Below are 13,403 nucleotides of genomic sequence, written 5' to 3' on the forward strand. Positions count from 1 at the left end.
ATATTGGTCCCTTTTACTGTCCATTCCCCTTGTATTTATAGGGAATTATGGAGGACAATATTGGATAACCGTACTGTAAATGGTAATGTGCAACATTGGATAACTTCCCAAGTTAATGGACACTTAAATATCCTAATTAAGCCTATTGTCATTTTACATCAATCTATAAATGTATATAACGATTATATGCATTCATTGCGCATATTGGCTTCCGTGTCTGTAGGGATTCTCCCATCTGAGCTAGATGTCATTCTCAAGCTAGGTATGACTAGAGCATGATGGTATGACTTAGATAATGCTTGGGCTTGACGCAGGCGATCTGGACGCTGGGTACCTTGATCTTTGTCATTTGTATTTCTAACAGTCTAGAAGATCCTATGCTGTATAGAACTCAGTGACACGACCTCGAGCTGTTTGTTCCAGAGTTAAGGAAACATCTCCGAAGTCTTGTATTCTTTATTTATTTTGTGCCTACTATACCTCGAGCAAGATAGTTGAGCTCATGTTTTTAGGGTACTGTTAGGAGTATGTCCTAAAAGCATGTAAAAGACATTTATTATCTCGATGAATAAATAAATACAATGGTCTATTATTGTTATATTTAGATTATTAAATTATTGTTTGAATAATTTTGTAAATATCAGAAAAATTCCATATTTATTATTGAAGATGTGATCTTGTATTAATACGAGAGAAGTAAGATCACATGAATGAATAAAAATAGTCAACAACAACAAATTGAAGTTATGGAATTCTTTAATTGGGGTTGTAAGTACGGTTTGCTAAGAATCATGATAATACAAATAATCTAGATTCGAATTATTGATGTGGTAAGACATCTCGGTAAAGGTGCTTTATATAATATGATTATATATGACATGGACCCATATGAATAAAACTCTTTATCCAAAAAACCATTTAATAATAAAGACTTGTAATTCATATCATAACTGATGATCATTTATAGATCAACCTAAATCCTGAGTGTTTATGAACTCCTGTGCATGTTTATTAAATCTCTTGATTAATTCGTTAAGGTTTCTTCATAGAATGAGGCTAATGACTTTTGTTTTGGAGATTTGATATCATGGATGGTTGGGAACATGTATCAAGAATACAAAATCTAATCTTTCCTAACGGATCGTATATTAGTTTCCTTAAGGGTTAATTATGGAACTGAATGATTTTGAGCTAAAATCTATAATTAGATTATAGATTAATTATTCACTAGTGGATTAATAGTACTTAAGGAATAGAAAGGTAAAATGTTAATTATTCCATTCTAATTTATGAACTAATTAATTAGAGGGTTGAACTATTGTAAGATGGTTATATCAATGGATAACTTAGAATAAGATTTCTGTAAAAGTATATCTATAACATAAATAGATAAGGATTTGGTTTTGGGTAATTTTTGAAACAAAATGACATATTTTCCCCTATGTGGTCGGCCATATGTTGGATTGGGGAGCAAGTAATTGCTCCATTGATACACTTATTTATTTAATTAAATACATAAATAAAAAATGGAATAAACCATATTATGGTTGCCCTAATATTTTCCTATAAATAGAACCTTAAGTGAGTGATTTTCTAAGAGTTATCGATGTAAGAAAATGCTGTTAAAATTCTCACTCTAGGCCACCCCACTCTCTCTCTTTCTCTGCGTATTTTTGTCTTCTCATGTGTTGAGACTTAGCCTAGCTTTTGTTAGATCTAAATTAGAGAAATATTTGGAAGATTGTGGTGCTGTGTTCTATCAGTTTGAATTCCTTACAATTCCTAGCATTTTAATCAGGACAACAGGTTAGGAAATTCAAAGGAAGGAGTCAATTAATCTGCTGTATTTTTGTAAGTTTCTATAGCTTTATTTTTGTGTTAATTTACGAATCCGATGTTTAAATGTAAGCCAAGCTATTCTATGTTTCTATTATGTTTTTGGAAAAATAATGAGGAGCATGCATCTAGATTTAAATTCTTAGATCCTACAATAGAAACATTGTAAGTGAAAATTTATTGAGTAAACCTGGTATCAAAATGGATTTTGAATCTCGTAAACTCATTTTGAATAAATTGGGAATTTTTATGGGAAATGGCTATTCATGTGATGGGATGATCAAACTATGTACTCTTGTTAATGACAATAATATTGTGGCATCAAGTTCTTCTAATGTGATTAATTTAGTTCTATTACTTTGTGGCATAATAGATTTTCTCATATAGGTTATAATATAATTAAAATAATTGTTAAATGTGGATTAATTACTTGTGATGTGAATAAGAATGATAAATGTGAAGTATATGTTAAATCTAAAATGATTAAGAAATATTTCCCTAGTGTTGACAGATGTTCAAACTTGTTAGATTTAATGTTGGAGGAGAGTAAGATTACACCACCACAATAACTAGAATCTACACAAAATTATGATTGACAGAGACCAAAGAAAGATTGAAAAAGATGATGAAAACCCAAGTTTTGAAACACAATTCTTCAACTTTGATGATGCTTCAAAACCCTTGTTGAATCCACCACCTTGAACTTCCACTACAAGAAAAAACAGTATTCATAACACTTAAAAAGTGCTATCGGGGACTATTGATAGCACTTCTGAAAATGCTAACGTAGCCCATGTTATTAAAAGTCCAGTCTTTTCTATAACATTTTTTGAATGTTATGTTCGGTGTTATCTTAAACTATTCAATAACACATTTTTAGGTGCTATAATATTCAAATAATAACATTTAGATAGAGTTTTTGATTATAAATTTGAAGTTTAATCTTGTATTTTTTTCATAACACTTTTCAACTGTTACATTTGATTATTTTGATAACATTTTTAGTTTGTTATATTATATAAACCATAACGATTTTTTACGCTTATAATATGCTTTTAAATCATAACATATAGTAATAAAATTTTAAATTTTATTTTGATAAATATACTTATATGGTTTTTTTTTTTAATTAAAAGATTTTCATTATTGTATTTTGATAAAAAAAAATTCAAAATTAATCATAAAATGTAATTCTCAATAGATTGATAAACCATAAGTATTACATTAAACAATAACTAATTCAAACCATGAATGTGTCTACTTCATGAGATCTTAGTTCTAACTTAAGTTTGAAAGCATAACATAATAAAGTTTTATAATCTTGAACAATTTTTACTTCAAAAATGAAAAATAGAAACATTACAAGATACACAAAAGTAAACCATGCGTGAAACTTGCTCCATCCTTCAATTCATCATCCTTTGTGCACTTGTCTTTGTTGTGAGTCCATTTGTTTAGCTACAACAAAATTTAAATAAGTAATGCTTCAACTTAAAGTTATAGTAAACTAAAAGAGTACATAAAAAAAGTTAATTACCTAATTATAACTTTATCAGCTGGCCATGCAATTATACTACAAGCAAAATCTGCTCTATAAAAAGATAATATTAGGGCCTTCTCACCTTAAAAAATGCAACCGTCCAACAACAGCAGACTTCTCATGCCAAAAAAATGGTGTGGGTTTAACATGCTTCTTGATGATAGACTGCATAAACATAATACCAAAAATCAGCTTGACCCAAATTATATATTTGTGTTTGTGTGTGTGTGTATTATATACATGCGTTTATAATCAAAGCAAGAGAAACTGGGAGCATCAAATAAAGTAAGTTTTCTCATTGAAAAGTTTCCATCAACACTTTGTCTCAAATTAAAAGGTAGGTGTAAAAATCGGGTCATTTAAAAGTTAAAAGATGCCATTGGTGCTCAAAACCAAATGTTTGTTTTCCAATCCAATCACACAATTTAATTGATAAAGCTGAGATGCCAGGCATCATTAATGCCACATAAACAATTACTCTAGAGTCCAGACTAAAACTAACAAACAAGGTTAATAAACTGATTCATAAACACAAAAATAAATCATTGGTAATGAAAGTTACTACCACCAATATTTTTTTTTAACTAGGCTCTCCACCTAAAAAATTTGAACAAGAAACCATAGCAATTGCTATGTAGGTGCCCAGGAAAAATTTGAACAACAGATCTTGTTGGAGTAAATTACATGCCTCACCATTTGAGCTACCCCTCTTAAGTTACTACCACCAAATTAACTAGTTCAGATTAAAATATTTTCAAAGGTTTCCTTACCAAAATTTATTTTCATTAGTTCCAATGAGAATTGTTTGGAAGCACATGCTATAGAAGAAAGTTGTATATCCTTATCTAGTAAAATTTCAGAACTCTTTTCAAGTCCCGCATAGAATTATGTTGCATTAAACTTCCAAGATTTAGAATATTAACTGCTATAAAAAATACAAACCATTGTACCTTATTTGGATAATGAACTCCACTTGGTGGTCTAGGAATGTGTACATGGAAGGCTGGACACTTGTAGAACACTGACCTAAATAAACAGAAACAAAGATTTATCAAATATGATAGCAAAGATTCTCATTTGTATACGTCCAGACGTGATGAGGAAGTAACATGCAACTTACAAGACTTTATTATCAGCAATCATATCCATGCCAGAAACTACTACCAATTAAACATGCATCTGCAAAAGAAAACTCTACAAACTTAGATAAACTATGCAATTAAAATTAAAATAACTAAAAAAGAAAACTATTCAAACAAAAAATTTGGCAAGGAGTACTAAAAAAATTGATAGTACTGCTTAGGATAGGAAATTAACAATCATAAAAAGAAGGCAAATGAAGTAGGACAAATCCTCCACATCTTTTATATCAAAGAAAATTATCATCTTTTAAATAAATTGTGAACACTTTTTTAGAAGTGACACAAGATGTTTACAGTTACTCTGACCCAAGATCAATATAAAGAATATAATAAACAATGCAGAGATCTATAATAGTATTAAGCCAAAGGATAGCTGAAATCTGATGTTGTGGTGTTTTCACTTTCATCACCATCCTATTTGATAGTTGAAAACTAATGCAGTGAAATTGGAAATAAAAGATAAAATCAAGCTAAATCCATGGCCAAAGGAGAGAAACCGCAAAAATGAGAGAAAACACTGAAGAGTTTGTCAAATTTAATATATCCAATCTCCCTTACAGTAAGTAGTATAGAGTATTCATATCCCCATGACACCATAACAAATAAAACCAAATAAAATGGTAACAAGGTAAGGGATTTTCAAGATTATTCTTATCACAGTAAGAAAAAAGGGTGGATCTGTATGAAAGTAGAGTTTACATTAAAAAGACATGCAATTACCAAGAAATACAAGATGATGCAACAGGAAAATACATGAGTGGAGCCAAATTGTATATATGACATTTTTGGTTTTTGATAAGAAACGAAACTTTGTTTAAGATCAAGATGATGTGTCTAATGACAGTTACTTAATGATTATCAGAGTGTAGAGAGTTTGCCTTGTAGGTTTGCACTCTTAAGATTAGCACCAGCTAATAAAGCTCCGCGCAAATTGGCCCCTGTAAATTCACATCTTTTCAAAAGAAAATAAGATCATTTAATTTTCTTTGGCTTTTTTTTCTTCTTCAGTAAAATAGATATGAGAATAAGGAACTGAAAGAGAGTAGCTCTTTAACTTTCTTACTCTTGCAAAATTGCATTATGAAAGATCGCACCCTCAGCATCCACATTCTAAGGCAAAATTAGATACCAGCCCAAAAAGCAAAACAAAATAAGAAGATCAGAATAAAAATTTCAAGTGGTCATGGAAATTAATAATCTGTTTTCAAGACAGACACAAACAAGCTTTAATCCTTTATTATTTCTTTATTTTTCAAAAGAAACAAACTTGTATTTATTGTAAAGCTAATACAAGGAAAATGTGGTATGAATAAGCACAATATGCAAAACACTTGGGGATTGTAAATTAACAAATTACAAAACACAATTCCAATCCCTGGCAAAACCAGAGAACAATACTACCTTAAACTTTTAACATTATACACCAATTTTGCTACCCAAAATTCAAACTTAACCCAAAGAGTTTCCCTGGTAGCTTCAACATCCTAAAAAAACTTCTAATTCATTTCCAGCAATATCTTGTGTACTGAATTAGTACACAGCAATAATGTAATATTATTAATGTTTCAAAAACTATTATATCGTAAATAGATGCATTACTTTAAAGCAATACCTACCCGGAACTTGGCACACTGTAGGTTTGCACGTGAGAAGAATACATCTCTAAGACAAGCATGGATGAAGTCCACATAAGACAAATCCTACAATTCCACAGAAACATATTAAGTGAAACTTCAAAAACAAAGTAAGCAAGAGTGTTGTCTTTATTAAATGAGGCTTTCCTTCTTTCAATGAAGAAATATTGCTCTAGAAACCATATCTTGGCTAACCAAAATGTGAAATTCTACTGCAAGACTTTCATTATTTTTCTTATAAAACCAAAACTGTTGTTGCAAGCACAAGGTTGTGAAAAATTACCAGTTTTGAAAGATCAAGGCCAGAAAGTTTAACACCTCGAAATCTAACTTTCTACTTAAGACAGCATTGATTTCCTCCATAAGTCCCTGCAATCAATAATTTATGGTTGGCCAGCAGTCACTTATGATGAGTAACAAGAAGATGAAACATGGAAAATCAGATATATTATATCATCTTACATAAGTAAACACACGAAGTTGAAGGAATATAAAATGAAATCTGAAGGAATAATATGTAAACTAAATACCATTTCAGGATCCTGACACACAGTATGCCAACCACTGAACATTGTAGCAAGCATTGAATAAGGCTCTCGTTGAGTCAAAGTATCAACAGTAGTGTATAATTTCTTCCCCCCCTGCAACCAATAATAAATTACATTCAGTCTACCATGCAGAAAGAAAAGTTTTATGTATAATTCAGTGCTTCCAAACACAGTAATATGACTGGCTTACTACTGATTAAGTATCTGAAACAAGTCAGAAGGCAAAAATAATAAATCCTATCTCTGGTATTGATTCATGAGCCAAACAGAAACCAATTTCCACATATCTACAACCAAACTATAGTGTGGATCTACACATAGACAATCCTTAACAAATAAGATGGTGACCGAGGCTGGACCACAACCATCACTTTATAACTGAGTAGGAAACTAAATTTAACTTTGTAATGCTACAGTTCCTAAATTTCAGGAATATGCACAAGAATGCTAAATGTGCATCGCATAGGAAAAATAAGCTTACCAAAAATGCAGATATGACAGTTGTAACAGAAGCATCAATGAATCCCTCCCAAGTTTTTTTTGGAGATAATTTGATCAATGGGGTTCTTCCAAAAAAGAACCCAAAGAAATATGCAGCAATGTCGTTGATAACTATAAGTGTTGCTGGAAGAAGAAACCTGCATGCATATTTGGCGGTGCATCAAGAAAGAGAAACAAGATTTGGAAAAAAAATAAAAATGAGTCTACATTGAAGACACATAAAGATCAAATTTGGGGAATAACAATCTTACATAAATAAGCTCAGCATTTCCATAAAATATTAAGCACGTAATTAGTGAAAACAAAATACAATATCAGGCAGGTATGAGGAAAGAATTTATTACTTTTATAGCCTTCTAAAGATATTATACAAGACCCTTCACAGTTCTCATTTATAGAGGATATAAAAAAATGTAATAAGTACAACCATCATGTAATTTCTTGATCCAATAATAATAATAATAAGAAAGCTGCAAAAGGTCGAAGACGTGGAATTAAAGAAATATTTAGTAAGAAACTAAGCAACCTGAGATTTCCATAAAAAGTTGTTTTACCAGATAATTCCTTCGAAAATGTTGGCTACTGTGAAAGAGGACTGGGTAAACACAATATTCCTGATCATGTGTGTCCATGCATACTGACCAAATTGATATTTGTACATCCTCTTCTTCTTCAATGTAATGATGAACCACACAAAACCTAAGCCAAAGCACAAAATAAAGAAGAAATATATAAATATAAGCCAGTTAAACATAACCAAAAAAAAGAACTAAAGCCAACGGAAAAATTAACCAAAAAGCAATGAGCAATAAGACAGGATTCTTGATTCAAAATTATATATAAAGCTAACTAAAAAGAAGCAAGTAAATGAAATGCTAAGTGATATTTAAACTAAAACATGGCTTTAAGTTGAAATGTCTGATAGCAAAATCCAAATTGTCACCATACAACAAACCTGCGATATATAAGGTGTAGCAAATAACCATATGATACTTGATAAGGCTGCTAACAAACTGATGGAGAAAGTTGTCCGAAGTTATAGTATTAAAAAGCCGTTGACTGAGAATGCGACCATATACAAATAACATGGCAGTGAAGAAGAAGAGCCTGAGCATACAAGTCAACAATGAAAGAAAACAAAATACGTCATTAGTTATCATTATATAAGTTGACTGTTTCAATTGTAAAATCACACTTCAACTATTACCACGACAAGAAATTAGTAATCTGACCAATTTAACAGCCTAAATCCTGGGAGATGCCTCTCTTCATGGTCTCGCCTTAGTAGGTTGAACAACTCTTTCGCCATAAAAATTTGGATAACAACTATCATAGCAGTAATACAGAGATGACCCATATATATAATGAATGCAAATCCCCCAATCATCCAAACAGAAGAACATGCCCGTATCCACATAGACCTGTACTTGTTACTGTCATCAACAAGTAAATTGCCTCCATTGGCTATACTAACATCTGGAACAACCTGAGAGGCCAACAGGATATCTCAAAAAAAAAATCCAAGGTTGAATATCAGCTATTATTAGAAAAATTTCAAATTTCAATTGTAACCATCATCCCATCTCTTATAACAAATCCAAAACCCAATAAATACAACATCATTAATTTTAAATGTGAATGACAATGACCAAAACCTGATTTTATGATGTGACTAACCTCATTTGAACGTCTTCGATGTCGAACCCGACCAGTTGGTGTTAATGGGGTGCTAGTGTTATCCTTGTGCATGCTCTTTAGTTTGGATTTCACTCTTACAAAAAAGCATACATATAATGCACAAAAGCCCTACCTGAAAGATTCAGACCATATAGTAGGCAATTATAAGCAACCACCTATAACTCTTAGATTTTCAGCTAATATGTACACATAATTCTCCAAGATTCTGAAACTGGGATGTGCATGATTTCTATTCTTAGCTTTAAAAATAATCCAGGTTTCCCATCAGAAAGCTCCCCGAATAAATTTTAGATCCCAAAATAAAATAAACGATGAAAAATTGCATATTATACAAACTGCAATAGAGGTTTTATTGTTCTCACCTACAAGAAGAGGAATGAAGCTAAGAACCAAACAACTAAGAGCCCCAGACCACCACAACCAAAGATCAAAATGTCCACCAATAAATATACAACTGTGGTACGACCCCCCAACAGCTCCTTGAACTAAAAATTGGACAAGAGGATCAAGAATTTAAGCATTAAAGACATGGAAAGTAGAGCTAATAATTATAAGAGATACCATCTACGATGAACTTGGAAGCAATGACCCATAATTTTCAAATAGGACCAACAAACCAAAACTGGAAATGGAGGCATCGAACTAACAGAAAACAAAAAAGTCGTTAAATTTTAGCTAGAAGATCAGTATCCCACAAAATGTTCAAAACCATTCTGAAAAGTTACCATGTGAACGTAAATTATAGTACTAGAAGTAGTAACCATTGCTAGAAATTAAGAAAAACAACAACCCATATATTCAATGTCAAAAACAATATACACCAGTCTATATTTAGCCTAGTTCATCCATGTTAAATAACTCAAGCACCTTCACTCATCCTAGACAATGGAACTACTTATTTTGTAGAATAGAATCTATAGAAACAAACGTTTCGATATATTTATTACCTTTGAAGTGAAAAAAAATTAATAGTCAATAGAATACTCAACTGTCTAAACCGAAACATTTGGTAAAAATAAGAACAAACTTATTGAACTCGTAACTATATTTATATGAGCTGTTACAAAGACCCATGATTTTTTTTTTATTCTCTCTAGATTTTTTTTCATATTCATTCGTTACTCAACTAAAGCTTCCATTTTACGCATACAAATTCGCATTTAAATGCAGAAGACTAATTCAATCATCATCACAATAATAGAAAAGTGCATATAAGAGGTGCAAACATATCTTAGATTCTTAGCTCAGAATCAATTTCGAATCAGATAGAAAACAAGTGGAAGAAACTAGAACAACATAAAGCAGAGGAGAGAGAGAAGACGAACAGAGGAGAGTTGAAAGATCAAAGTGAGGAAGCAGAGCAATACCAGCCACGATCGGAAGAGAGTGAAAGAAACTCCTCGTCGCTGAGGCGATCGGTGAACACAACAACTGTCCAGACGGAGAGGCAGAGAGACGCGACTCTAGAGCGAGTCTTCGTGAGGCAGAGACTTCGGTGAGGGCGGAGGCAGAGATGAGTTGAGGGCGGTGAGTCTTCGTGAGGGCGGAGAGGGCTTCATGAGTGAGAGATTGAGGCTGAGAGAAAGGGTAACTTAGAGAAAGGCTTGAGAAAATCTGAGAGAAAGGGAATTTTGGCATAAATTCATTTTGCAGCCTGGGATTTTAGTCATATGGCGCCAAAATTTTTAATCCCCACTATTCATCAGTTCCGTGTTAATTTTAATCACCCATTAATAATAGCATTTTTAAAAATATGCTATTCTTTAATGTAATATATACTCAATATTGTTGTAGTGTTCTTCTTCTTCAATGGAAAACACAACAAAAGACTTAAACACGATTTGTATCGCTGTTCTAATTCTCTATTTCCTAGCTAGCTATAGATGCTTGAGGCTTTTCTAAGAGGAAATGGGAATTTGGATTAAACAAGCCTTAAAATCACAAAGTCAAGCACTTTCTTTATGAGTTTCTTGAAGAAAACTAAAGATTCTTGAAAGCTAGAGAGAGAGAGAGAGGATAGAGAGAGATTTGAGATAGTGATTAACTCTTCCATAACTCTATGAGGACCCTTTTATGGTGTAGGTACCGTCATTAAGTCTAAACAATAGAATTAGAGCTAAAGAACTCGTCATTTAGAACTTAAAAACACGTGTCCATACGGATAGTTTAGGCGACGCATCACCTGCCAGGTGATGCGTCGCCTACTAGCAGGTGATGCATCGCTTGCTAAGGCACATTGCCAGGCACATCCCATCAAGGTACTCACCAACTAACCTCTCATACAAGTCCTCCAAAAGCCTGAGATCTCTACGAGACTCCTCAAATGGGCAGTCAAACTTAGGCAATTCGACATAACTTACCACCCGACGACTGCCATTAAAGGGTATGCAGTGGCAGACTTCATCGCAAAGTGCAGTATAATAAATGAAGGGCCTAAGGAGACACTACCCGTTGGGCCTATATGGAATTTCTATGTGGATAGGTCGTCCAATGAGAGCGGAGCCAGAGAAGGGCTAATCTTGGTATCCCCCGAGGGATACAGGATTCATAGTTCCCTGAGAGTTGGGTTTGATACCTCAAACAATGAGGTTTCATATGAAACCCTCTTAGCCGGGTTACTAGTTGCCTAGGAGCTTAAAACTGATGGACTTGAAATCTACAGTAATTCTTAGCTGGTAGTGAACCAGGTCCTCAAAGAGTACCAGGCTCGGGGAACCAAGATGGGTGCCTACCTGGCCAAGACCCAAGAAATGCTACACATCTTCAAGAGATTAATCATCCGAAAAGTTCCATGGGAAAAAAACTCCAATGCCGATGCTCTAGCCAAGCTAGCCACCCCTAAGGATGTGGAAATGCTCAACGTGGTCCCAATTGATTACTTGGCTTCTCCAAGCATCGTAGCACCTGAGGAGGTGGAAACAATCCAACCTTAGGACAGTTGGATGGCCCCGATAACAAAATATCTTGTCTCCGAAGAACTACTATAGAACAAGAAAGTTGTCTGGAAGCTACTCTATCAAGCTCCTCCGTACGTTATCATGGACAACAAATGATATCGGCGATGATATTCATTGCCACTACTCCAATGTGTATCCAAACATGAAGCCAAAATCATCATCTGAGAAGTGCGTGGAGGTTTCTGTAGTGACGATGTTGGGGGGCAAAGCCTCGCCAAGAAGATTCTGCGACAAGGATATTTATGGCCCACAATGGATAACGATTCGATGGATTATGTCAAGTGATGTGAAAAATGCCAATAATACCCTAACATCCCCCAAGATCCTCCAAATGAGCTCACTAAGATAACAAGTCCTTGGCCCTTTGCAGTCTGGGGCATTGAACTAATAGGCTCCTTGCCATGAGAAAGGGAGGAGTAAAGTACGCGATCATGGAATTCGACTACTTCACGAAGTGGGTTGAAGCCTAACCTCTCACTACAATCACCTCCAAGAAGGCGCTGGACTTTTTCATTAAAAATATTGTTTGCCGCTATGAGATCCCGAGGAAGATAGTCTCTAACAATGGCCTTCAATTCGACAATGATATGTTCACTGATTTTTTCGAAAGACACGGAGTCAACAAGAATCTCCTCCGTAGCTCATCCTCAGGAAAGTAGACAAGTGGAAACGGTCAACAAGATGCTTAAAGCCACTTTAAAGAAATGGTTGGAGCATGCAAAATGAGCTTGGCCTGAGGAACTGCCTAGAGCACTATTGAGTTATCGTACCACTTTTAGGACGTCCACCAACCATTCATCATTCTCCATGGCCTATGGGTGTAAAGCCATGCTCCCAGTTGAGGCTGTCATCTCCACGCATCGACGAACAACGTATCACCTGACTACCAATTACGCTTTACTTCAAGAATCATTTGACCTGTTTGAAGAGCACTGAGAAGCTGCCCAACTTCGATTAGCTTCCTACCAAAAAAAGGGTGCCAAGTAATTCAATTTTAAAGTGAAGGATAAAAGTTTGAGGTCGGGGACTTGGTGTTGCAAAGAGTTTTCCTGGCAACCCGAGATCCAAGTGTTGGAGTGTTGGGCCCAAACTAGGAAGGCCTTTACCAAGTCGAGAGCACCATATGTCCTGGGACATACAAACTGGCTCGACTAAATGGAGAGTTAATCCTCACGCCTTGAATGTCGAGAAACCTCGCTGGTATTACAAGTATTGTAAGAAATCCTATATATTTTCTTATTTTATTACTCATATGTAGCTCATGGGCACCTAATGAAAATCGTGTGCAAAAAACATGATATATGAAATTAAGAAAACATGCTTCTATTTTTATTTTTATTTTTTTATTTTATTTAAGTTTTACTACCCGAGGATGTACTCGCTCGTAGACAGAGAAAAGTGAACGCATACCTCAGTCTCCAATCACTTAGGAGGCATAAGAAATGAGTGAAGTCATCCTATGAGAATAGTTGCTTGCAGAGTAAGACCTAGGGAACACAACAAAGAGGGACCTATACGAGGTACCTTCAGAGTAAACATAGTGTCAC

The 13,403-nt window shown here is 34.1% G+C and overlaps 2 protein-coding genes across 2 annotated transcripts; both read right to left on the minus strand.

Moving 5' to 3' along the window:
* Positions 1-4,977: 4,977 nt before the first annotated feature.
* On the minus strand, positions 4,978-6,985 carry LOC133785246 (uncharacterized). The gene is made up of 6 exons (XM_062224496.1): positions 6,974-6,985; positions 6,683-6,793; positions 6,436-6,521; positions 6,135-6,218; positions 5,582-5,628; positions 4,978-5,470 (listed from the first exon to the last, which is right to left on the minus strand). The coding sequence occupies exons 1-6, from the start codon at positions 6,983-6,985 to the stop codon at positions 5,430-5,432; spliced, it is 381 nt and encodes a 126-aa protein (XP_062080480.1). The 3' UTR covers positions 4,978-5,429.
* An 82-nt stretch (positions 6,986-7,067) lies between these two features.
* LOC133785247 (phosphatidate cytidylyltransferase 1-like) lies at positions 7,068-10,256 on the minus strand. Its single transcript, XM_062224497.1, has 7 exons — positions 10,225-10,256; positions 9,262-9,384; positions 8,879-9,011; positions 8,434-8,687; positions 8,157-8,308; positions 7,756-7,900; positions 7,068-7,338 (listed from the first exon to the last, which is right to left on the minus strand). The coding sequence occupies exons 3-7, from the start codon at positions 8,948-8,950 to the stop codon at positions 7,068-7,070; spliced, it is 894 nt and encodes a 297-aa protein (XP_062080481.1). The 5' UTR covers positions 8,951-9,011; positions 9,262-9,384; positions 10,225-10,256.
* Between the last annotated feature and the right edge of the window lie 3,147 nt (positions 10,257-13,403).

This window comes from Humulus lupulus, chromosome 6 (assembly GCF_963169125.1).
Source record: "Humulus lupulus chromosome 6, drHumLupu1.1, whole genome shotgun sequence".
Classification (NCBI taxonomy): domain Eukaryota; kingdom Viridiplantae; phylum Streptophyta; class Magnoliopsida; order Rosales; family Cannabaceae; genus Humulus; species Humulus lupulus.